The following is a 27,417-nucleotide window of genomic DNA, read 5'->3' as shown; positions in this document are numbered from 1 at the left end:
TTGCACACTGTTTGAGTCGTAACACGACGTCCAGTGACTACACGAAAAGCATTATTCGGTGGCGTTGCAGTCAGGGTTCCTCCGACCTATAATCCATAACTAGCGGTCATCCACTGCAGCAGTCAGTAGTAGCCCTTGAGCAGCCTGAGCGGGGAATGTGATCGACAATTCCTGTCTCTCTGTATGTCCTCCATGTGCGATCAAGGTCGCTTTGGTTCACTCCGAGACGCCTGCACACTTCCCTTGTCGAGAGCCCTCCCTGGTACAAAGTAACAATGCGGACGCGATAGAACCACGTCTAGGCGTGGTTGAACTACAGACAACACGAGCCGTGTACCTCCTTCCTGGTGGAATCAGTGGAACTGATTGGCTGTCGGAGCCCCTCCGTCTAAGAGGCGCTGCTCATGCATGGTTGTTTACATCTTTGGGCGGGTTTAGTGGCATCTCTGAACAGTCAAAGGGACTGTGTCTGCGATGCAATATCCATAGTCAACGTCTATCTTCAGGAATTCTGGGAACCGGGATGATGAAAAACTTTTTTTGATGTGTCTACTAGTATCAAACATAGGCCTTTTGAGGAAGAAATTTATGAGAATGTGTGTTTGGCACACAGTATTTTATTGTTGTGAAACACAGAGCGTGGGAAAACGGATCAGAAGGGGATCGAAGCATTTGAAATGTGGTCCTACAGACGGATGTTGAAAATTAGAAGGACTGATAAGGTAAGGATAGAGGAGGTTCTGCCCTGAATCGGAGAGGAAAGGAGTATGTGCAAAACGCTGATAAGAAGAAGGGACAGTATGACAGGACATCTGTTAAGACATCAGGGAATGACCTCCATGGTTCTAGAGGAAGCGGTAGAGGGCAAAAACTGCGTAGGAAGACAGAGATTGGAATACATCCAGCTAATAATTGAGACCGTAAGTTGCAAGTGCTACACTGAGATGAAGAGGTTGGCACAGGAGAGGAATTCGTGGCGGGCCGCACCAAACCAGTCAGAAGACTGATGAATAAAAAAAAGAAAAAAATGAAATGAACTAAGATTGCACTGATTCATTTTTCAATAATATAGCGCACCTTCATATTTCCAAAATTGTATAAGGGATTAACTGAATCTGAATTTTGTTTATGATGGAAGCAGTTCAACTCCGTGACTACCTTTATTGGCTGCAGAATAATAACGGCTACCAGTGACAATGAAAGTGATTTTATTTATCACACGAGCAGTTTCGGGTTTGTGCCCAATTTCACGTGGTTTAACGCGATGACAATTAAATAGGCACAAATGAATAACTAAGCGATGTGTGTTTTGTAAAATATTCTAGTGCTTACATACTGCTGGAGTACCTATATCTTTTTCACATTACATTCATCACACATTAACTAAAATATTTCGTTTTTTACTGATAACTGTATATTTGTCACTACGCTAATAACTGATGCTTCCATATTATGTATTTGATAACTTCAGAGCACATGAACTCACAACACCCAATTTCTTTGCATTGAAAAAGAGAGATTATGATCAAAGATCTTAGGTCAAGAAGTACAGAGATCTTAAAAACAGAGATACATAACAGAATGTGTCATTGCCGCATCACTGGATAAGTCATTCTGCGGCCACTGACCTGGCGCTACTCGAGTGAGCATCGAGATCGCTGGATTTGATGCCTTGCGATTTTTCCTTGTGGAGTTACAGCAAAGATAGCGTTTATGTTCCGCACCTACCACTGAACGTCGAAGTCATGCGATAGTGCATCGCAGCAGCTGTTCTTACCGTTGCTCCTGATACACGGGGTAAGGTAGGAAGAGAATTAGTGTACCAGTTAGGTGTTTGATGTGTGACCAAAGGTGGACACGTAAAACAATTGCAAACATCATAAAAGAACTGTGAGAGTTCGTCTTACACATACTGACACATTTGTTACGTTGTTCTTGGCCTTTTATCTCTGCTGATGTGTTGAAATTTTTGATGGAGCTTATTTGTTATAGTGGCCCGCTTTTAAGAACCCGTGGGGGGGGGGGGGGGGGGAGAGCGGCTATGCGCAGTGTCCCATGTGACGCTCCTGCTAGAAGCGACATTTTGCTGAGTCTGTCTGTAGCGTGCACTTCGCGGAGTGTGTGCAATACTTAACTTTGATTTACGAGTTAGTTTACATATCGTGAGGGTATGTAGCCATGTTCATTGTCTTCAAATGCCAGGGACACATACCAGATGGGAGTAACAGGAGATACTGAACTTAAATACAGGGAGGCGATACGAGTGATCACAAATCTGAGTCAAAGAAGAGCGTCACAGACATAGTTTGAAAACCTGAACTGGCAAACGGTATTAGACGCAAAATTATCCCACGAAATTTCAAGAACCTAAACTAAATGATGAATCTAGGGAAATTCTTCAGCAGTCTACGTATCGCTCTCATAAGGATTGTGAAGACAAAATTATACAAATCACACTGCGCACGCCGGCCGGAGTGGCCGTGCGGTTCTAGGCGCTACAGTCTGGAGCCGAGCGACCGCTACGGTCGCACGTTCGAATCCTGCGTCGGGCATGTATGTGTGTGATGTCCTTAGGTTCGTTAGGTTTAATTAGTTCTAAGTTCTAGGCGACTGATGACCTCGGAAGTTAAGTCGCATAGTGCTCAGAGCCATTTGAACCACAGTACGCACGGACACATTTAACGCTTTCGTGGTTGATAGGATACATATGTCCCACTAAAGTAATATGCACTTGCGAGCATTGGGGCGTCTGTATCTCATTTCCGTCTAGTGCTAGCATTTAGCGAGATGCTTTCGGAACTTGAAGAAATATGCTGTGTGATCAGATGGGGCGGCGTGTGTTTATAGGCACGAAGATCAGATCGAATCACTATCTTCTCCATTCCAAGAATGTCTGAAGTAACTGTGTTTTCTTATGCGTCATAGACATTGTTTTGAAATATTCCTGCCCGCATCTCGTGGTCGTGCGGTAGCGTTCTCGCTTCCCACGCCCGGGTTCCCGGGTTCGATTCCCGGCGGGGTCAGGGATTTTCTCTGCCTCGTGATGGCTGGGTGTTGTGTGCTGTCCTTAGGTTAGTTAGGTTTAAGTAGTTCTAAGTTCTAGGGGACTGATGACCATAGATGTTAAGTCCCGTAGTGCTCAGAGCCATTTTTGAGATATTCCTACACACCTCAGTAATATTATTGGTTTGTACATAATTTTAATGTAGTGGTATGTAGACGCCATAGAAAACCTCATAGAATGCAGAAAACATTGCTGTATGTTACGTTACAGCCATCTTCAAATTTATGTTGAAAACTTGTGTGAGATACTTCATGGTTTTCATTTCCAGCAGAATAAATGTGTTTTGGTACCGATTTGCTGTAATTCTTTCCATAATTTCCAACCAGCTAAAATATTTTAAAAATAAAAAAATTAACTCTGAAAAACCTAAATTCACATGAAAACGTGTACGCAGTTTGGTTCAGAGGACACGTGCGTCCCGCTTCACTGATCTTCAAAATCGGTCAGCTTAAAATGTTTTTGGTTGTTAAAGTGTATTATTTTTCACAGAGGAAGACAGTTTTGTGACCTTAAATTTTTCAAATATAGGCAAAATAAATTTTAATTGTGAAAGGGTTAAGCAGTCATTCTTCTGACGCTATTGGGATGGCAAGAAACCGCTAACACGTGGTATCATGCTAACAAGCGAACCTCCCCATCGCACCCCCCTCAGATTTAGTTATAAGTTGGCACAGTAGATAGGCCTTGAAAAACTGAAAACAGATCAATCGAGAAAACAGGAAGAAGTTGTGTGGGACTATGAAAAAAATAAGCAAAATATACAAACTGAGTAGTCCATGCGCAAGATAAGCAACATCAAGGATAGTGTGAGCTCAGGAGCGCCGTAATTCCGTGGTTAGCGTGAGGAGCTGCGGAACGAGAGGTCCTAGGTTCAAGTCTGCCCTCGAGTGAAAGGTTTCCTTTCTTTATTTTCGCAAAGTTATGATCTGTCCGTTCGTTCATTGATGTCTCTATTCACTGTAATAAGTTTAGTGTCTGTGTTTTGCGACCGCACCGGAAAACCGCGCGATTAGTAGACGAAAGGACGTGCCTCTCCAATGGGAACCCAAAACATTTGACCGCAAGGTCATAGGTCAACCGATTCCTCCACAGGAAAATACGTCTGATATATTCTATACGACACTGGTGACGGCATGTGCGTCACATGACAGGAATATATTGTTGACCCACCTAACTTGTACACTTGGCGAATGGGTAAAAAGATTCTTCTACCTTGCCCGGTTTAGCTTTTTCTTGTGAATGTGATAATCACTCCCAAAAAAGTGATCAAAACATAAGAGTTTGTCACATAAACTGCAACAAATGAATACAACACTTTCACAGTCGCAAAGTTTTCCCTGTGCTCTGTCAAAACATATGTTTTTAACGTTTTCGTACAACGTCCCCATACTACGGCGCAGTTACCTCGCATCGGACGGACGGACAGCAGATAATAATTGTCTGAAAATAAAAAAAATATTAAACATTTCAATCGAGGGAAGACTTGAACCAAGGACGTCTCGTTCCGCTGCTGCTCACGCTAACCACGGAACCACGGCGCTCCTGAGCTTACACTGTCGTTGATGTTGCCTAGCTTGCACATGGACTACTCAGTTTGTATATTTTGCTTATTTTTTTCATGGTTCCACAAACTTCTTCCTGTTATCTCGATTGATCTGTGTTCAGTTTTTCATGGCCTATCCACTGTGCCAACTTATAACTAAATCTGAGGGGTGTGCGATGGGGAGGTTCCCTTGTAAGTACCCACTGCCATGCACTTCCAAATGGTTTGCAGAGTATGTGTGTAGATGTAGATCGTGGGTAGCATATATCAAACACGACAACCATTACGATAAGAAGTGACAACAGTAGGCTCAAGAGCATATAAAATTTTCTGGGGAGAGTCAGAAGCTGAAACAGTGGGACAATGTGGCGCTTCCTCAAGCGCTGCCAAGCAGAAGCTGCAGGGCGTGATCTGAGTCGGAGTACAGTGGCGACGCCACAACTTACTTGCCGTCTCTCTCGGTCCAGAACGCGGACACACCCGTCTTCTAGCTTGTGCACCACTGTAAGCCTCACAAGCCAGATTCCCACGTGTGGACCACAGCACCCAGCCCCACTGGCCACGAGCAGCAAGCAGTGTGTCGTCACGTAACGCACGATGGTCTCCTCCAATAGAGACCAATTGCAGCTAACGCCGGCAATAAGCGGGAGCTGGCCTGTTCGGTGGGCTGCTGTGCTTGGTAGCCGCACGATTCTCTTGTCTGTTATCCATAGCACGCTCCATACAAGGTGCATTCAAGTTCTAAGGCCTCCGATTTTTTTTCTAATTAACTACTCACCCGAAATCGATGAAACTGGCGTTACTTCTCGACGTAATCGCCCTAAAGACGTACACATTTTTCACAACTCTGACGCCAAGATTCCATGGCAGCGGCGAAGGCTTCTTTAGGAGTCTGTTTTGACCACTGGAAAATCGCTGAGGCAATAGCAGCACAGCTGGTGAATGTGCGGCCACGGGGAGTGTCTTTCATTGTTTCAAAAAGCCAAAAGTCACTAGGAGCCAGGTCAGGTGAGTAGGGAGCATGAGGAATCACTTCAAAGTTGTTATCACGAAGAAACTGTTGCGTAACGTTAGCTCGATGTGCGGGTGCGTTGTCTGGGTGAAACAGCACACGCGCAGCCCTTCCCGGACGTTTTTGTTGCAGTGCTGGAAGGAATTTGTTCTTCAAAACATTTTCGTAGGATGCACCTGTTACCGTAGTGCCCTTTGGAACGCTATGGGTAAGGATTACGCCCTCGCTGTCCCAGAGCATGGACACCATCATTTTTTCAGCACTGGCGGTTACCCGAAATTTTTTTGGTGCCGGTGAATCTGTGTGCTTCCATTGAGCTGACTGGCGCTTTGTTTCTGGATTGAAACATCCACGTCTCATCCATTGTACAACCGACGAAAAGAAAGTCCCATTCATGCTGTCGTTGCGCGTCAACATTGCTTGGCAACATGCCACACGGGCAGCCGTGTGGTCGTCCGTCAGCATTCGTGGCACCCACCTGGATGACACTTTTCGCATTTTCAGGTCGTCATGCAGGATTGTGTGCACAGAACCCACAGAAATGCCAACTCTGGAGGCGATCTGTTCAAAAGTCATTCGGCGATCCCCCAAAACAATTCTCTCCACTTTCTCGATCATGTCGTCAGACCGGGTTGTGTGGGCCCGAGGTTGTTTCGGTTTGTTGCCACACGATGTTCTGCCTTTGTTAAACTGTCGCACCCACGAACGCACTTTCGACACATCCATAACTCCATCACCACATGTCTCCTTCAACTGTCGATGAATTTCAATTGGTTTCACACCACACAAATTCAGAAAACGAATGATTGCACGCTGTTCAAGTAAGGAAAACGTCGCCATTTTAAGTATTTAAAACAGTTCTCATTGTCGCCGCTGGCGGTAAAATTCCATCTGCCGTACGGTGCTGCCATCTCTGGGACGTATTGACAATGAATGCGCCCTCATTTTAAAACAATGCGCATGTTTCTATCTCTTTCCAGTCCGGAGAAAAAAAATCGGAGGCCTTAGAACTTGAATGCACCTCATACAGTGATCAAAAGTATTCAGACTCCCCTATGTAACGCAGAATTTACCAGTACATGTCACGAGTGACGGACCCGCCAGTATAAAAGGAAGGAAGATTGGCGTTAACGTCCCGTCGACATCGAGGTCATTAGAGGTGGACCATAATAAATGAAGGTGAGGAATAATGTGTTGTCAGCAGAAAAACAGCAATGGAAAAATGGGTCGATCAGAAGAGCTCAGTGAATTCTAACGTGGATTGGTCATTGCAGGTCACATGAGTAACAAGCCCATCATGGGATTATAACCCTTCTAAAGAAGTCCAAATCGACTATTGGTAAAGTAATTGTGAAGTGGAAACGCGAAGGAACAACCATGACCTGGCAGACCTCGAGTACTGACGGACAGTCGAGAGTTTCTGAGGCTGGTTGTAAAAACTCCTATGAAATCAGTGGAAAGAATCACTTGTAAATGCTACCACCAGTCCAGCCAGTAAAATCACTGTGCGCATAGAGTTTTAAAAATGGGGTACAGTGGTCTAGCAACTCCTCATAAGCTACACATTTCCGTCGTCAGTGCTGAGTGATACTTGAGGTGGCGTAAATAGCAACACCACTGGACATAAATGGCTCGAAACGAGTGTTTTGGGGGTGATGAACCACGCTGTACCCTCTGGCAATCCGATGGAAGGGTTTGGGTTTGGCGAATGGTTGGAGAACGTTAGCCCCCATCACGTGCAGTACTAACATTGATGCGCAATGTGGCTACGGTTTGGCGGTTTCTCGAGGTTAGTGTGTGGTCCACTTATTGCGCTTAACTAAACTCTAAGTGCGGAAGAATCTGAACACATTTTACACCACTGCGTACTACATACAGAAGAGGAACAGTTCAAAAAATGGCTCTGAGCACTATGGGACTTAACATCTGTGGTCATCAGTGCCTTAGAACTTAGAACTACTGAAACCTAACTAACCTAAGGACATCACACACACCCATGCCCGAGGCAGGATTCGAACCTGCGACCGTAGCAGTCGCGCGGTTCCCGACTGAGCGCCGAGAACCGCTAGACCACCGCGGCCGGCAGGAACAGTTCGGAGATGGTGGTTGTTTATATCAGCATGACAATGCATGCTGTCATAAAGCAGTGTCTGAAGTGATGGTTGTGGCCAGTAACATTCCTGAAATGGACTGGCCTGCTTAAAGTCCCTACCTGAACTTAATTAAATAGCTTAGGAATGAGATAGATCGTCTTCGCTCCAGGTCCCACCGTCTGACAACCCTCTTCTTTGGTTTTCGAATATTTAGGAAGAATGAGCTGTCATTCCTCCACAGAAATTCGGACACCCCAAAAGCACCCAGCAGAGTTCAAGCCATCATAAAGGCGAAGGGTGGACACAATTCAGTATAATAATAATGTCGTGTGACTAGGGCCTCCCGTCGGGTAGACCGTTCGCCGGCTGCAAGTCTTTCGACTTGACGCCACTTCGGCGACTTGCGCGTCAACGGGGATGAAATGATGATGTTTAGGACAACACAACACCCAGTCCCTGAGCGGAAAAAATCTTCGACCCAGCCGGGGACCGAACCCGGCCCTTAGGATTGACATTCTGTCACGCTGACCACTCTTTTTTTTATTTTTTTTATTTATCTCATTTTGTTCGTTTTTGTTCGTTGTATCTGGTCGGGGCGGACGTCGCAAGACAACTGTTTCAGTTCGTCGTTGATCCATTAACTCAGTTTTTTTTATTACAGAGGGCAGCTGTCCCTCTGACCGAACACGCTGAGTTACCGTGCCGGCTAATACATGGTAGGGTAGCTAGAAAATCTGCAATAAAAATCCAAAGGCACATTCTAGATATAAAAAGTAAGTGATGTGAAGTGGAAAGATGATAAGGATTTCTAGTCAGATGAATACAGCAGCATAAAAGGGTAATTGGGAGTAGTATGCAGTATGAATAGGCAGGTAGCGCAGAAACTAACTTACAGGGAACAGTTTATTGATCAGGTTCGACAGCAAACCAACGACGACAACAATAGTTCATGTATACAAGCAAATGTCGCATTCAGAAGATGAAGACATAAACAAAATATATCAGGGTACTGGACGGGTACTTCGGAATGCAAATGAAGAACAATATCTAATGTGCGTGGAGAACTGAAATGCTGTTGTAGTAGAAGAATGAGGTACGGCAGAATACGGAGTTCGTAGTAGGAATGAAAGGGGAGTAAGAATAACTGAGTTCTGTAACGCATTTCATTTAATACTATCAAGTACTGCGTTCAAGGATCTCAAGAGGAGGGATTCTCCGAAAAGACCTAGTCACTCTGGAAGATTCCAACTGGATTACATCATGGTCATACGGAGATGCCGAAAGCAGATACTGGATTGTATGGTGACCTAGGAGCATATACAGACTAAGATCACAGTTAGTAATGATGAAGAGTGCATTGAAATTTGAGAAAATCGTCCGGAACAACCATTCTGGAAGGAAGTGGTATAATGAAATACTACGGACTACTGAGACGCGCTTGAACTTCGCTTAAAATGAGGATTCTGCCTTAAGAAATACCACGGTAGGCAGTTCATTTGAAGAGGAGTGGACACTAAACACAGGTAAAGCAAGGTAGTTGCGATGAAATCTTGGGTAACAGAAGAAATACTTCAATTGATCGACGAAAGAAGGAAGTGCAAGACAGAACACCTTTCAGCCGTCTTAATTTCCAAATTATTATTTTATTGGACTACCAGTTTCGGCGATATATTACGCCATCTTCAGGCCCCCTGACCGACGTGTAGGAAAATTCCCACCTTTGGTACAGTCAAAATATGAGCCAGCATTCAAAGAATGGTACCTGTAGATTTTTGAGACGGCGATCACTTCAAACATCACCTGTCGACAGGCAGGAATGAAATAAACACGAAGTGCAGAGAAAGCAAGGAAGAATGGCTGGAGGAAAAGAGCAAAGAAATCGAAAAAAAAAGGAAATGATCGTCGGATCTAGCACATGGAAAAGTCAGAACAGCCTTCAGTTAAATGAAAAGCAGGAGCCGCAACATTAAGAGTGTAATGGGAATCCCAGTGTTAAACACAGAGGAGAGAGAGAACAAGTGTAAAGAGTACACTAATGGCCTGTGTGAGGGCCAATATGACGTGATGGAAGAACAAATTGGAGTTGATATGGAAAAGACAGGGGATCAAGTATTAGAATCAGACTGATTTTTTTCATTTTGAGAAGACCGAAGGAGTTTTTTGTTTTACTTCCAAAAACATTCAACAGCTAAGATCGCATAACTATTTATTTATTTAAAACAACCGGTTTCGACAGTTCCTGTCATTTTCAGGTCTTAAGGATTTTTTTGTTATGTAACATGTTCATTTTACGTTTGGCATCACCCCAAGTTGTCAGAACTGTGGAAGACTTGAGATGAAATAAGGCAGAATGGTAGATTTATTTCCACTGGAATTTCTAAACTCGCTGAGGGAAGTGGTAAACGGACATATTTAACTTGGCATGTAGAGTGTATGAGACAGGTGACATACAATCAGCCTTTCGAAGGAAGATCATCCATACGATTCCGAAGAAAGAAAGAACAGATAAGTGCGAGAACTGCCACGTAATCAGCTTGACAGCTCGGGCATCCGAGTTGCTGACAAGAATAATGAGCAGAAGCATAGAGAAGAAAACTGAGGATATGTTAAGTGACGATCAGTTCGACTTTAGCCAAGGTAAAGTCACCAGAGAGGCAGTCCTGACTTTGGCTTTGGCAATGGAACCAAAATTATGAAGGTGGCAGGAGTAAAATACAGGGAGTGAAGGGCTGTCTAGGGGCAGAAAAGGGAAGAAATGGTTGAGAAGAAAGTGAGACACGGTTGTAGCCTATCCTCGATGTTATTCAATCTATATATTGAGTAAGCAGTAAAGGAAACAAAAGAAAAATTGGGAGTAGGAATTAAAGTCCAGGGAGAAGATACAAAAACTTTGAGGTTTGCCGATGAGATCGTAATTCTGTCAGAGACATCAAAGGACTAGGAAAAGCAGTCGAACGGAATGCACAGTGTCTTGAGAGAAGGATAAAAGATGATAACAACAAAAGCAAAACGAGGCTAAAGGAATGAGTCAAATCAGGTGATGCTAAGTAAATTGGCTTAGGAAATGAGACACTTAAAGTAGTAGATGAGTTTTGCTATTTGGGCATCAAAATGACTGATGATGGTTGAAGTAGAGGGGATATAAAATGTAGACTGGCAATGGCAAGGAAAGCGTTTCTGAAGAAGAGAAACTTGTTAACATCGAGTATAGATACAGTGTCAGGAAGTCTTTTCTGAAGGTATTTGTATGGAGTGTAGGCATGTATGGAAGTTAAACATGGACGATAAACAATTTAGAGAAGAAGAGAATTGAAATGCGGTGCTGCAGAAGAATGCTGAAGATTAGATGGGTACAACTATGAGGAGGTACTGAATAGAACTGGGAATAAGAGGAATTTGTGGCACAACGTAAGTAGAAGAAGGGATTGGTTGGTGGGACACATAATGAAGCATCAAGGTTGGTTGGGTTGTTTGGGGAAGGAGACCAGACAGCGAGGTCACCGGTCTCATCGGATTAGGGAAGGATGGGGAAGGAAGTCGGCCGTACCCTTTCAGAGGAACCATCCCGGCATTTGCCTGCAGTGATCTAAGGAAATCACGGAAAACTTAAAATCAGGATAGCCGGACGCGGGATTGAACCGTCGTCCTCCCAAATGCGAGTCCAGTGAAGCATGAAGGGATCAGCAATTTAGTACTAGAGGGAAGTGTGGAGGGTAAAAATCGTAGAGGGAAACCAAGAGATGTCGTGCACAGGATAGTGTAGAATGTAGAGCTGCATCAAACCAGTCTTTTGACTGAAGACACCACCACCACCACCACTACCAAGAACAACAACAATGGAACCAATATCGAAGAAAAATCAAGACACGTTCATAGGATTTGTCGGCCTGGAGAAAGCGTTTCACAATGCAAAATAGTACAGGATGTTCGAAATTCTGAGAAAAATTGTAGTAAGCTACAGGAGAAGGCGGGTAAAATAGTATATGTACAAGAACCAAGAGGGAAAAATGATTGGATACCAAGAACGAAGTGTTCGGATTAAAAAGGTGTAAGACGGGGCAGATAGTCTTTCGCCCCTACAGTTCGATCTACAGATAGGTCAAGGAATGACGAAAATAAAAGAAAGATTCAAGAGTGGAATTAAAATTCAGGAGGAAAGAAGACCATTGATACCCTTTCACCCTTAATTTGGTGTTCTTCTTTGCGCTATCAGATAACATTATACCTGGTGACATTGTTATCATTAGTGAAGGTGGAGAAAAATTCCAGAGTATGTTGAATGGAACGAACAGTCTATTGATTATTGAGTATTGGGTATTGGGTAGTAGACCGAAGAAGGACGAAAATGAGAAGTCGGAGGTGCTTAACATCAAAATTGGTGATCACGAAGTAGACGAAGTTAAGGAATTCTCCTATCTTTGGAGAAAAATAACCCATGACTGACGAATCAAGAGGGAGGTAAGAAGTAGACTAGAACAAGCAAAGAGGGCATTTATTACTGGCCAAGAGAAGTCTACTGGTATGAAGCGTGCGGCTTAAATTGAAGAAGGAATTTCTTAGAATGTACATTTGGTGCAGATCATTGTTTGGTAGTGAATCATGGCCTATGGGAAAAAGAACGGCGCGCGGGATTAGCCGAGCGATCTAAGGCGCTGCAGTCGTGGACCCATAAGATTTAACAGACATTTGAACATTTTTTGGGAAACGAACAAACAAAAAAAAAAAAAAAAAAAAAAGAGAGAGAGAAGCGGAGCGTTTCAGATGTGGTGCTACAATGTTAAAAATTTGGTGGACTGATGTGGTAAGGAATGAGGAGGGTCTCCGCACAATCGGCGAATAGAGAAACACGTGGAAAGCACTGACAAGAAGAATGAACTGCCTGATAGGACTTGTATTAAGACATCAGGGAATAATTTCCATGATATTAGAGGAAGCTGTAGAGGGTAAGAGCTGTAGGGAAAGACAGAGACTAGGATACATCTAAAATGTAATCGAGGACCTAGGATGCAAGTGCTAGACTGAGCTGAAATGGTTGGTGCAGGAGATAAATTCGTGGTAGGCCGCATCAAACCAGTCAGAAGACTGATGACTCCGCATACTTGCGACTAGATAGTGTACGTTCTATATGTTGCGTTTTACCTTACTGCGCTATGAGATCTGCGTTGTCATTACAGTTCACTTGGACGCTGGAACTTATTTAACGTATCAGTGCCGAAACTTTACTCAAACGCTACGGGGACGAACACTTTTCCATGTGTACTTTGCCTTATCTGTGTGCAGAATCAGCTGTTAGTAAGTCATGTGAACAGAGCCTATATCTATCGTTCAACTTTAAAACGGTCCTATAGAAAAAAACAGTATCTGCTGTTTGCACAAGACTGTTGATATAATGACACTTCATGATCGATATGGCGACGAACAGAAATCTGATTCAGAGACTTGATCGCGAAGCTAAGTTTTCCTTTTCCCCTGCTTGTGATAAAATCGATCTAAGTATCGCAGTGGTAAGAGAATGGAATCGTAGTCAGAAGGATGCCAGTTCAAATCCCCGTCTGAACATCCAGACTAAGGTTTCCCGTCCTTCCTCGTTTTTTATCCTCTTGAGTGACCACGGCCGTTTTTCTTTACAACACTACCCCAAACGGAGCATATGCTCCGTCTCTAATAATCTCGTCGTCGACGGACGTTAAACTCTAATCTTACTTCATTTTTGCTTCTGAGAGTTGCGAAAGAAACATCCGCATATGAAATCGGTCAATGCCCCGCATACGAAACCGGTCAATGCCCGAGTCGATTTCGCAATATGATGTAATACCGCCATTCTTCATGGAGGGAACTTCGTATTGACGAGCCAGAACAGGTACCTGCACGCTTAAAATTTTTTAGATAATGGCTTTCAACATCGTTTTTATCCAGGAGAGGCAAGATAGATGACCCACGAATGTTACATAACTGTCATAAGGCATACTGTTATTTGATAACACAAACAATAACACCGTATACGAATACTGCACGGAAGATTTACCCTTAAAACTTCTAATTAATTCTTTCTAATGTACTCCGAATATCGGAAATGAATTACGATATTACTTCAGAAATATGCGTGACTCAAAATTTTTGGTCTAATGAGTGGGTTAAAGAAAAGATATTGCTTATAGCAACTATATTTCAAGATTAACGGCGATCATCTGCAACGCGCAATGTCCTGTGGACATATTTAAGAGTGACGGCAAGAAGGTGGCTTTGTACCCTCCGTATGGGTCAATGAGGGACAAGACAATTTCTTTTAAAAAAAAATTAGAGCAACTCCAGATATAATGAGTATGGTATTTTCAACAATTAATCATAGTGACTACAACTTTATTAGCTGTTGGCTCAAAAGGATGCATTCCTGTGAGTTATACCCCCTCTCTTTCACTTTTCTTCTGAATTCTTCTAGGAGGGCTTATCGTTCGAAGGCTGTTCGCAGTCGATGTGGTAGTATATATGACAGATGCAACACCACAAACCTGTAGCGAAATGCAGGAAGATTTACGGAGTGTGGAAGCTTGGAGTATGGAGTGGCAGTTGAGCCGCCTTAATGTATGATAAATAAATGTGACGCATTGCCCATAAATAGGCGGGAAGACCCATCACTATTCGATTAAACGCCGATATATCTCTGGAAAGAGTAACAACAGCTAGGAGCAACTACCTGGAGCGACATACAGTGGAATGACGACATAGACTGAGGTAACAAAAGTCGTGAGATACCTCCTAATATCGTTTCGGACCTCCTTTTGCTAAGCATAGTGCAGAAACTCGACGCAGCATGGACGCAACAAGTCACTAAAAGTCCCCTGCGGCAAAAAATGAGCCATGCTGCCTCTGTAGGCGTCCCTAATTGCGAAAGCGTTGCCAGTATCGGATTTTATGCACGATTTGACCTCTCGATTGTGTCCCATAAATGTGCGATGGGATGCATGCCAGGCGATACGGGTGGCCAAATAGCTCACTCGAATTATCCAGAATGTTCTTCAAATCAATTGCGAACTGTCGTGGCCCGGCGACATCCGTAAGGATTCTACATCTACATCTACGTGGATAGTCTGCAAATCTCATTTAAGTACCTGACAGAGGGTTCATCGAACCACCTTCACAGTTCTCTATTATTCCAATCTCGTATAGGGTGCGGAAAGAGTGAACACCTATATCTTTCCGTACGAGCTCTGATTTCCCTTATTTTATCGTTATGATCGTTCCGCCCTATGTGGGCCGGTGTCAACAAAATATTTTCGCATTCGGAGGAGAAAGTTGGTGATTGTAATTTCGTGAGAAGATACCGTCGCAACGAAAAACGCCTTTCTTTTAATGATTTCCAGCCCAAATCCTGTATCATTTCTGTGACACTCTCTCCCATATTTCGCGATAATACAAAACGTGCTGCCTTTCTTTGAACTTTTTCGATGTTCTCCGTCAGTCCTACTAGGAAAGTATCCCACACCGCGCAGCACTATTCTAAAAGAGGACGGTAGTTGGTAGTTTTGGGGAAGGAGACCAGACAGCGTGGTCATCGGTCTCATCGGATTAGAGAAGGAGGGGGAAGGAAGTCAGCCGTGCCCTTTCAGAGGAACCATCCCGGCATTTGCCTGGAGTGATTTAAGGAAATCACGGAAAACCTAAATCAGGATGGCCGGACGCGGGATTGAACCGTCGTCCTCCCGAATGCGAGTCCAGTGTCTAACCACTGCGCCACCTCGCTCGGTGTAAAAGAGGACGGACAAGCGTAGTGTAGGTAGTCTCTTTAGTAGGTCTGTTACATTTTCTAAGTGTCCTTCCAATAAAACACAGCCTTTGGTTAGCCTTCCCCACAACATTTTCTATGTGTTCTTTTCAATTTAAGTTGTTCGTAATTGTAATACCTAGGTATTTAGTTGAATTTACGGCTTTTAGATTAGACTGATTTATCGTGTAACCGAAGTTTAACGAGTTTCTTTTAGCATTCATGTGGATGACCTCACACTTTTCGTTATTTAGGGCCAACTGCCACTTTTCTCACCATTCAGATATTTTTTCTAAATCGTTTTGCAGTTTGTTTTGATCTTCTGATGACTTTATTAGTCGATAAACGACAGTGTCATCTGCAAACAACCGAAGACAGCTGCTCAGATTGTCTCCCAAATCGTTTATATAGATTAGGGACAGCGAAGGGCCTATAACACTACCTTGGGGAACGCCCGGAATCAGTTCGGTTTTACTCAATGACTGTCCGTCAATTACTACGAACTGTGGCGTCTCTGACAGGAAAGCCGGCCGCGGTGGTCTAGCGGTTCTGGCGCTGCAGTCCGGAACCGCGGGACTGCTACCGTCGCAGGTTCGAATCCTGCCTCGGGCATGGGTGTGTGTGATGTCCTTAGGTTAGTTAGGTTTAAGTAGTTCTAAGTTCTAGGGGACTTATGACCTAAGATGTTGAGTCCCATAGTGCTCCGAGCCATTTGAACCATTTTTTTCTGACAGGAAATCGCAAATCCAGTCACATAACTGAGACGATCTTCCATAAGCACGCAATTTTACTACGAGCCGCTTGTGTGGTACATTGTCAAAAGCCTTCCGGAAATCGAGGAATACGGAATCGATCTGAAATCCCTTGTCAATATCACTCAGCACTTCATGTGAATAAAGTAGCTAATTGTGTTTCACAGGAACGATGTTTTCTAAACCCATGTTGACTGTGTGTCAATAGACCGTTTCGTTCGAGGTAATTCCATTGTTGTTTGGGAACACGAAGTCCATGAATGGTTGCAGATGGTCTTCAAGTCGCCGAGCATAACCATTTGGACCAGAGGACGCAGTCCATTCCATGTAAACACTGCCGACACCATTGTGGAGCCACCAACAGATTGCACAGTGCCTTGTTGACAACTTGGGTCCATGACTTCGTGGGGAATGCGCTACACTAGAACCCTACCGCCAGCTCTTACCAACTGAAATCGGTACTCATCTGACCAGGCCTCGGCCTTCCATCAGTCTAGGATCCAGTCGATATGGTCACGATCTCACGACAGGCGCTGCAGGCGATGTCGTGCTGTTAGCGAAGGCACTCGCGTCGGTCGTCTACTGCCATAGCCATCAACGCCAAATTCCGCCGCACTTCCCTAACAGACACGATCATCGTACGTCCCACTCGATTTCTGCCGTTATTTCACGCAGTGTTGCTTGTCTACTAGCACTGACAACTCCACGCAAACTCTGCTGGTCTCGGTCGTTAAGTGAAGGCCATCGGCCATGCGTTGTCCATAGTTGGAGGTAATGGCTGAAATTTGGTATTCTCGGCACACTCTTAACACTGCTGATCTCAGAATATTGAATTCCCTAACGATTTCCGAAATCGAATGTCCCATCCGTCTTGCACCAGCTACCATTACGCGTTCAAACCCTGTTAGTTCCTGTCGTGCGCCTAAAAACACGTCGTAAACCTCTTCATATGAATCACCTGATTACAAATTGTTGTGGATTGGCAAGAGAGCCAACCCACTATGAGAGGAAGCCGAAAGGCACGCGTTTTAGCTCACGCAGGCTGGCGTGAGGTCTGGAACAGGACAAGGAAGTTAGACTTTAGCAAAAAAGGACGTAGCTGTTGGAATACTTAACTTTAATCCGTAAATGGTGAACATCGCTCTTGACGGTACATGTTTTACAGCATCAATAGTAACGTAATGGCGCCTTGCTAGGTCGTAGCAAATGACGTAGCTGAAGGCTATGCTAACAATCGTCTCGGCAAATGAGAGCGTATTTTGTCAGTGAACCATCGCTAGCAAAGTCGGCTGTACAACTGGGGCGAGTGCTAGGAAGTCTCTCTAGACCTGCCGTGTGGCGTGGCTCGGTCTGCAATCACTGATAGTGGCGACACGCGGGTCCGACGTATACTAATGGGCCGCGGCCGATTTAAAGGCTACCACCTATCAAGTGTGGTGTCTGGCGGTGACACCACACAAGTCACAGCTCCGCCAATGAACTGCCCTTTTATACCTTGTGTACATGATATTACCGGCAACTCAGTATATGCATATCGCCATCCCGTGACCTTTGTCACTTCAGTGAATCTCTGTAAACGGTAACAACCGTAAAATAGCTGGGAGTAACCGCCTGGGATGACATGCAGTGGAATGACCACTTAAAACTAGTTGCTTTTCGCGGCTTGATTAATTAATGGTGTGCTGGGAAGTGTTCTGCCGAATCGTTGTTTCCGTTTCGTGCACACTATTCCGACGACCACCAGAAGACGGCTGGATTGCTCGTCGAAATATTATGCTCATAATGGAATCAACCATTCGGCAACAGAGCCTGAAGCATACCGTTAATAAAACTAATTGTAGGTAAAGTGGGTTATAGGCGTGGACTAATTGGAAGAATCGTTAGGAAACGTAATTCATCCGGCAAGTAAGGGCCATTCAGAACACTCGTACAATCGACTCTTAATATTAGTTGGCAGTCTGGGACTCTCTGCAGGTAGGATTAATAGGGGAGTAAGGAATGTCCAAAGGCATAAGTTACAAGAGAGCCGTTGTGCTTGACGCACACCTTTGAAATTCCGAGAGCGTACGTTACAAGAAGTGCTGCTCAGCATATTACTTCCTCCCACATAAATTACGCGAAATGAACACAAGTTCAAATGGCTCTGAGCACTATGGGACTTAACATCTGTGGTCATCAGTCCCCTAGAACTTAGAACTACTTAAACCTAACTAACCTAAGGACTTCACGCACATCCATGGCCGAGGCAGGATTCGAACCTGCGACCGGAGCGGTCACGCGGTTCCAGACTGAAGCGCCTAGAACCGCACGGCCACAACGGCCGGCTATGAACACAAGTGAAAGAATCAGTAAAGTTATCTGTAAGGTCATGCGGAGACTTCGCAATCACTATTCGCGAATGGAACAGGAAAGGAGGATAATATAGTGATATTAGAAATACCCTTCGACACACACTTACACCGTGGGAAACAGTTTGACCGTTTAGTACACATCTTTCACTCTGACACAGTTAAATGGTGTCCACGTAGAACCTCACCGAAGTGAAGTATACTAGCACACGTATCACCGAATGTCACCGATTTCTGAATCTAACTTTAGGATGATGATTATCATTTAAGTGAGTCCAAGGTATTCCCTAACGGGACAGAAACCTACCAATCACTGCTAAGTGAGCAGAAATTACGTCCAAAATGCGGTGGTCTTTCACGACGTGGCGTCCTTGATGTACGTACAATCAGTCCAAGAAATATCGGGATGGAATAGATTACTAACTTCCTACGGAGACATGCTACACATAGGACAGAAATGGTTCGTAACAGTCTCCTGAACTCATAATAATTACTCCTTTCAGGGTGGAATTCAGTTCTACATCCTGTATTGCTATAATAATGGTTGGACTGTTTGTAGGAAGCGTAGTGAGTAGGTTAATGTTTGTAGCTTTCCCCTACAATTTACATTTTATTTTTTGTGTCACATACATGTCAACGTGGACTCTGAATAAACTGAGGGAACCATTTTATGAGGGAATAGAGTGGAAACCGTAAAAGTAAGAGAATAAGCAGTAAATTGTGTAAAACTTTTGAACTATCCAAAGGTTAGAATTTACAAAATTTTACAAGTGGCTATGGCTACTTAACGGCTGTTTGCAGTGTCTGTATGTGTAATTAATTCTTATCTATTGCTTTCGTGTGCTAAAATGTCTGCATCACCCCTTTGTGCTCCTCTCTGGTCATCGTCAGGTGAGGTGATGTACCACCTCTGTTTTTCCTACTGAAGAACCTTTCGTCTTTGGGACTACGAGCAGTCGATATAACGGTCAATAGCATTTACCTTGTCATTATGGCTAGTACACTGGCTATTGTACGGAACACCGACTACCTACATAACTACTCACCCTTCTTCAAAATGTTGGAAAAGCGTTTTCAATTTCACTTAACTGTGTATATCGCATAAATATCACATTCTTAAAAAAAAGTAAAGGCAAGAATTGTCTTCACTGACATAATTAGTCACAAAAAAAGTAAAATGATGGGAACTCTCCCTCCGGAAAGTATTGGATGCACAACTGTAACAACAAAGCGGAGAGGCCGCTCTTTAGCAGCAACACCATGGACTTGTTGGCTTCAAGCACATCCTGTAACCAATAGTAACCACACAGACGTGCTATACACTTCAAGACAAAAAAAGGAAAAATCGACCTACGCACCACTAGGAATTATCCGAATGGAAATCGGTAAATGTGATGTATATGTAAAGACAAACAAACGATTACAATTTCAGAAAAAATGGATGATTTATTCAAGAGAAAGAGCTTACACATATTGAGGACGTCAGTAACGTATTGGTCCACCTCTGGCCCTTATGCAAGGAGTTATTTGGCCTGGCATTAATTGACAGAGTTGGATGTCCTCCTGAGGGGTATCGTGCCAAATTATGACCACTTGGCGCGTTAAATCGTCGAAATCTCGACCTGGTTGGAGGACCCAGCCTACAATGCTCCAAACGTTCTCAGCTCTTGAGAGATCCGGAGACCTTACTGGCCAAGGTAAGGTTTGGCAAGAGCGAAGACAAGCAGTAGAAACTATCGCCGTGTTCAGGCGGGCATTATCTTGCTGAAGTGTAACCGCAGGGCAGCTTGCCATTAAGGGCAGCAAAACGGGGCGTACAATATCATCGGCGTACCGCGGTACTGATGCCGCAAATTATAACCAAAGGGCTTCTGCAATGAAAAGGAATGGCTCCGCAGGCGGTCAGTCCTGGTTGTCTGGCCGCATGGTGGGGCACAGTCAGGTTGATATACCACCGCTGTCTGTGGCATTTCCAGACTCGTCTTCAGCCTGGAATCTTATTGAGTGAGTAGAATTGTCTCCAGTGATAGTCTTGCCCCGATGACCAGTGGTCGGCTGAAAGTGTCAGCCGTGGTCAGAACAGTGTTCGGTGTAAGCCGGAGCTAAGCGATTTCGGGTGAGCAAATTGTTGATTCCCGTTTGTTGAGTGCTTTTCTAATCGAGGGAGCCGAAGTGTTGGTGTTTTAAGAGGGACCGTGTCGAAGATTTACATCGCATACAGGGAAAGCGGAAAAACATCATCTGCTGAGTCACAACGCGAACGAAAGTGGCTGTTGAGTGATCGTGACGGAGGGTCATTGGCGAGTATTGTGACGAAAAATAAGACAACTGCAAAACTCACTGAAAAACTGCATATCGCACACGTGAACCCTGTCAGGATCAAAAAACACGACGGAGTCTCCATAAGCAGGTAACTGCAGGGAGAACTCGAATTTCAAAATCACTCATCAGTGATGCTAACGGCCCTAACAGGATAACGCGGAGCCGAAGCCACAAAGCCTGGACTATGGAGCAAAGCAAGGATGCAATTCGGTCAGTTGAATCCTGTTTGTTTCCAACTGCTGGACGAGTTTAAGTCCTAAAAGTGAAACATAGCGGCGATTCGATGATGATTTGGTAGCCACATCGTGGTATTCTACAGACCCCATGGTTACTCTGCGAGATCGCATTAGCGCCAAGGATTGTGTGACCATTTTGGCTGATCAGATCCATACCATGGTACAGTGTTTGTTCTCTAATGGTTTGGCTGTGTTCCAAGGCGGCAGGGCCTCTGTTCTTACTGCTTGCATCGTCCAGGACTGGTTTTGTGAGCACGACGATGAATTGTCGCATCTGCACTTGTCACCACAGTCACCAGGTCTCAATATAATGCAGTCTTTGCGGTCTACTTTGGAGACAAGGTTGCGTGATCGTTACCTGAACTTATCACTATTTTGCCACTAGGATAGCATAAGATTCCCTTGAAAACCATACGGTGCCTCATTCCGAGATAACTGGACGCTGTTTTGAACGCCAGCTGTTTTCGTACACTGTATTAATCATGTTAATGGATTGTGATTTTGGCGTTTCTGTATTTTTGTTCGCCTTCTGCGTATTCCCAAACACCTAAGCCGGTGCACTGTCCGAGTAACAGGTTGGCTACTAACGTCTCTCGGGGGCAACAAAAATTTGATTTCAGTAGGAGTTACTGAGGGAATATAGAAATTTAGAATATTGTCATCGTCTACTCATTACACTTATGTTAAAGGTTTAGAACCGTAAGTCAAGAATTACGAACAGAAACTGTTTATATGTCTGGAGAGAAACTTTGCATATAATTTCAAATTTTTGCTGACTTTTTCCCGCTGACGTTCTCTATAAAATAATGAAAGGAAATCTTTTTTCGCTTACTACATTTTCGCTGTTCATGCAGTAAAACTGCAGCATCAAGCAAGACGTTTTATTACTTCTTTGCTACCAACTCCATTCGTAACACTGTTTTCGGACAGTATCGAAATGTACTAGTTAACATAGCTGCAAAATTATATCATTTCATATCATATATGACGTTTTATACACGGGACTTCGATTCTTCACTGAATTGTGGGTGGAGATTTAATGATGTGATGCTAATACTGAAGCTCGCTCAAATGTGAAAATCTGAGTTTGATTTCAGCCACAAATGAGATAATTTGTTCGCTCAGCGCTTAATGACAGGGATCTGTTTTACTCCACCTGTCACGCGACATTTGAAGTTGCCCCTCAAGTTCAGCTCGACAGAGACACTCTTTATGGTCTAAAACAGCGGTCGTCAAACTTTTCCCTCAAGAGCCAATACTGACATCTTGGGATGGCATCTGTGGCCGCATATGTACTGACCTTACTATTAAGTCGTAACCCGGATAAGTTAGTATGTTATGAATTCCCAACAGACTAGCTATAATAATGGCTCAATAAGTTGGCCGCCGGCTCCAAGGACTGATCGTCAAAGGTTGGCACCATTGGATTCAGCTCGTGTCTACTGTTCTCTGTTTCATATTGCTTGCCAGCGACCCTATACTTGTGACACTTTAGTTTCCTGACCTTGTGTTGCGGCGTTGTCCGTGTGAGCGTATAATTTAACTGATTCATAACAGTAAGTCCGTTATGAAGCATGACACACATTCACAAATGTTTACTAAATGTTTTGAGTGTCTTTTTTTTTTCTTCTGCTCATAGCGTTGTATTATAACAACCTTAATTTAGTTCCATATTCCTTGCCAGAAATCTGCATTCATGGACTGGGCAGCTGGTCCCGGCGGAGGTTCGAGTCCTCCCTCGGGCATGGATGTGTGTGTTTGTCCTTAGGATAATTTAGGTTAAGTAGTGTGTAAGATTAGGGACTGATGACCTTGCCAGTTAAGTCCCATAAGATTTCATACACATTTGAACACTCATTTGTCACAAACATATGCCGCATTTGAAGATGATCGTCTCTACAATGAGCATTCACGATTTCTTGTTACTGACATGTAAAATTTATATCATAACAGCTGCTTGGTACGTTCGCGTACGACCTTGAGTTGTCAGTACTGGAAGACAAACTACAAAACATTCCTCCTTGTCATATCCTTCGAAACCGCAGTAGCTTTGCTATTTGCCCTTCAGCCCCTGAGGTGAGCGGCCAACAATACTCAGCTCACAGCCGAATTAACCACTGCCGATTAAAATTAATCTCATCTTGAAATATTTCTGTATCCGTTAGTACAACTCCGATTAACCGAACAAAACGGGTGGAGGGGGGAGGGATTGGGGAAGCCGTTTCGGATAGCAATTTTTTGGGTAAACCCATGAACATCTAACACGTACTACAATATTTTGTACTGTAATGACAGTACGTACATTGAAAATTTTTTAAGGTCTAACGAATTCCAAAATCTTTTCGTGGACTGCGCTTACGTTTTTCATTAAAGTTAAAATTAAATTTTTGGGATTACAGTGCAATACTTAATCATCTTTAGCACATGAATTTCTTTAAAAAACAGTAATTTTTGTTTGTTTCTTGTGTTGCTCCACATGTTTTTGAGCAGCGACGTCCCGCCGTCGTTTCATTAGAAATACGTCAGCCGGCTTTGTTAAAAAATCTGCATTGTTAACAAATCTTAGGGCAACCTACAATAAAAACAACACTCGTACTGCAAACCATACCCAGGATGTTTTCGAAAGACAAATTCGTGATGTAGGCTTACCTTTAGTGCTCGAAAACCTTCGTCAGCTGTCACTCTGTCACCCACGTTATCTATTGAGTCCTCTTTGACCGTGTTAGCATTTGACAGCAACATTGTTTCTACAATTTAGTTGTTCCTGGCTTCTTGCAAGTCGTCCGCGACAACCCATTCTTCCACCTAGGACGTATTCATGTCTTGACTCGTCATACAGTTTTCTCCAGCACTTTGAAGAGTTTCTGCTTTCATGTTATGCCAGGCTTGCGCATACCAATAAATCACGTGTTTCATTTATGCTGCTTTCAGCGCATCGTTCATGTTTTTGTTTTGCATGTTACTATCTTGAGGAATTGTTCTCAAAAACAGCCATCGGTAGCGCCCTGTAAATGTCGCTGTTACGTCCTGATCCAGTGGTTCAATTGAAGAGACGCGCAGAAAAACGGGCTAACTCTCAAATGTAAAACCTCAGAGATGAGTGTTGCCATCTGTTGCTGGGTACGGGAATTATCAACATTGACATTGGTCTCACCCCTAAATATCACGTCAGAACATTTAGGAATAAGATAGTGTCAGTTGCCGGCCGGGGTGGCCGAGCGGTTCTAGGCGCTTCAGTCTGGAACCGCGCGACCCCTACGGTCGCAGGTTCGAATCCTGCCTTGGGCATGGATGCGTGTGATGTCCTTAGGTTAGTTAGGTTTAAGTAGTTCTAAGTTCTAGAGGACTGATGACCTCGAATGTTAAGTCCCATAGTGGTCAGAGCCATTTGAACTAATGTCAAATGACTCAAATGGCTCTGAGCACTATGCGACTCAACGTCTGAGGTCATCAGTCGCCGAGAACTTAGAACTAATTAAACCTAACTAACCTAAGGACATCACACACATCCATGCCCGAGGCAGGATTCGAACCTGCGACCGTAGCGGTCACGTGGTTCCAGACTGAAGCGCCTTTAACCGCACGGCCACACCGGCCGGCCAACTAATGTCAGTTTTGATAGTTCTCGTACCCAGCAACAGATGGCAACACTTTTTTACATTAGAGGATTATCCAGATTTTCCACGAATATCCTCAATTAGAATGGTAACATTTGGAGGAAGGAACGCACAACATTATCGCCACCTTTCAGCTCGCAAGGATGTGTAGGCGCTCTGTCACTTAATAAGGGGGCTTTTTAAGCAGACCTTTCTCAATTAAAAAATTTTCAGCTTCCGTTACAAACTGATCACCAAACAAGACAAGACGTCCAGGAACTTTTTTGGACTCTATAAAAAACTTATGGAGTGACTTGGGCAACATTCTCCAAGGCTAGAGGTTTCTTGGACTTCCCGATGCATTCTGTGTGTGCCAGAAGGGTTTAATGCCAAAAGAACAGTTATCCGTTCTTTTATCATTTTCTGTCCTGGGGCAGATATTCCTTTTGAAGATGCTAAGAATATTGTTAGCAACATCTTGAAGTTAACTCCCGCTTCATCGGTGTTATAAATGCGATCCTTTGTATAGCTTTGGGTGTACTCTTTAAGCTCTGTTTTGAAAGCATCAACTGCGTCTGGGTCTGCAGATAGCGTTTCTCCACATACATTGATTTGCCGAATGCCGTATCAGTTTTCGCATCAGAACGTGAAGGAAAATCTTTTCCTCCCTTATTTAACGACTCAGTCATCATTTAAGCTTTTTCTTCCAGTATTGGTCCAGTCAAAGGCAAGCCTTTTTATAGTTGATAGGTGAACTTCGCCCACTATTTCTGTCGAAAGGTTTCAGTGTTTCTCTATGATGATTTTTTACAGTTTGCTCTGGAAATTTAGATAGTAACGATAGTAACGTCAACTCCGTAATTAGCTGCGACCGTTTTCAATAAACTTTCTTTTCCAATTACATTGATAGCAGCTTATAAATCAGCTTTTAATCGACACATCACAAAAATACGGACGCAACGGACAGAAACAGCTTAATTTCGGATTTTCGGAGGAGTTTCGGGTAAACCGAAAAAAATGGTTCAAATGGCTCTGAGCACTATGGGACAACATCGGAGATCATCAGTCCCCTAGACTTAGAACTACTTAATCCTAACTAACCTAAGGACATCACTCACATCCATGTCCGAGGCAGGATTCGAACCTGCGACCGTAGCAGCAGCGCGGTTCCGGACTCAAGAGCCTAGGACCATTCGGCCACAACGGTCGGCTCGGGTAAACCGAATTTTGGTTGATCCGAGTGCCGTTAACCGTCGTTTTACTGTATTTTTGATTGTTACTGAGCATGAAATCTATGGAGATGCTCTTAACCTTAGTTGACAGTTTTGGTTTCGGCTGTTATTGCTAGATGCATATTACTGTTAAGCTCGCAACCACTGGTCTAAACTCCACAGTTTTTGCGTTTCGTTTGCCGAGAGAAGATGAGCGAAGAAGATGGACCAGTTTGACAAAATGCAAGGAAAGTTCTGTGCATGCGGCCCACTCACCGTTGGCGACGGCTGGGAACGCGTCATGCGGCGCCGGGTTGGCTGTGGCGCTGCCGCCGGTTCTGACGGCACAGCACGGAACTACTGCTGCCGATGTGCTTGCTGGTGGCACGGCCGTCACGCGCCAAACTGGCGCTTTGCCTCTGAGCCGACTCAATAAAGCGTCGCGTGGGCGACGCCGGCAGTGGAGGGGGCTGGGGCAGGGCGGGGAGAATGGAGGGGGGTGGGAGGGGAAGCAGACGCGCCGCGTGGAGGAGGTCGCGCCGCGCCGCTCGAATGTATGCAGAGCTAGATACGAGAGGGGGCTGAAGAGCTCCATTTCTGCATCGAAAACACAGAGCTCTTCGACCACACAGTTATCCGACATATCCCCCCCCTCCCCCGCGCCACTGCCCCTTATTGAAGTACTAGCTATACAGGGTGTTACAAAAAGATACGCCCAAACTTTCAGGAAACATTCCTCACACACAAATAAAGGAAAGATGTTATGTGGACATGTGTCCGGAAACGCTTAATTTCCATGTTAGAGCTCATTTTAGTTTCGTCAGTATGTACTGTACTTCCTCGATTCACCGCCAGTTGGCCCAATTGAAGTAAGGTAATGTTGACTTCGGTGCTTGTGTTGACATGCGACTCATTGCTCTACAGTACTAGCATCAAGAACATCAGTACGTAGCATCAACAGGTTAGTGTTCATCATGAACGTGGTTTTGCAGTCAGTGCAATGTTTACAAATGCGGAGTTGGCATATGCCCATTTGATGTATGGATTAGCACGGGGCAATAGCCGTGGCGCGGTACGTTTGTATCGAGACAGATATCCAGAACGAAGGTGTCCCGACAGGAAGACATTCGAAGTAATTGATTGGCGTCTTAGGAAGCACGGAACATTCCAGCCTATGACTCGCGACTGGGGAAGGCCTAGAATGACGAGGACACCTGCAATGGACCAGGCAATTCTTCGTGCAGTTGACGATAATCCTAATGTCAGCGTCAGAGAAGTTGCTGCTGTACAAGGTAACGTTTAACACGTCACTGTATGGAGAGTGCTACGGGAGAACTAGTTGTTTCCGTACCATGTACAGCATGTGCAGGCACTATCAGCAGCTGATTGGCCTCCACGGGTACACTTCTGCGAATGGTTCATCCAACAATGTGTTAATCCTCATTTCAGTGCAAATGTTCTCTTTACGGATGAGGCTT

The 27,417-nt window shown here is 44.2% G+C and overlaps 1 protein-coding gene across 1 annotated transcript in view; it reads right to left on the bottom strand.

Annotated features, from left to right (window-relative positions):
• LOC126175891 (arylsulfatase B-like) overlaps nucleotides 1-26,345 on the bottom strand; it is a 361,227-nt gene extending 334,882 nt beyond the window's left edge. The window contains exon 1 of the mRNA XM_049922945.1: nucleotides 26,216-26,345. Coding sequence (XP_049778902.1) covers nucleotides 26,216-26,242 — 27 coding nt within the window. The 5' untranslated portion in view covers nucleotides 26,243-26,345. The remainder of the gene's footprint in view (nucleotides 1-26,215) is intronic.
• Between the last annotated feature and the right edge of the window lie 1,072 nt (nucleotides 26,346-27,417).

The sequence above is a fragment of the Schistocerca cancellata genome, chromosome 3 (assembly GCF_023864275.1).
Source record: "Schistocerca cancellata isolate TAMUIC-IGC-003103 chromosome 3, iqSchCanc2.1, whole genome shotgun sequence".
NCBI classification, from domain to species: domain Eukaryota; kingdom Metazoa; phylum Arthropoda; class Insecta; order Orthoptera; family Acrididae; genus Schistocerca; species Schistocerca cancellata.
This window is presented reverse-complemented; position numbering and strand designations above follow the sequence as displayed.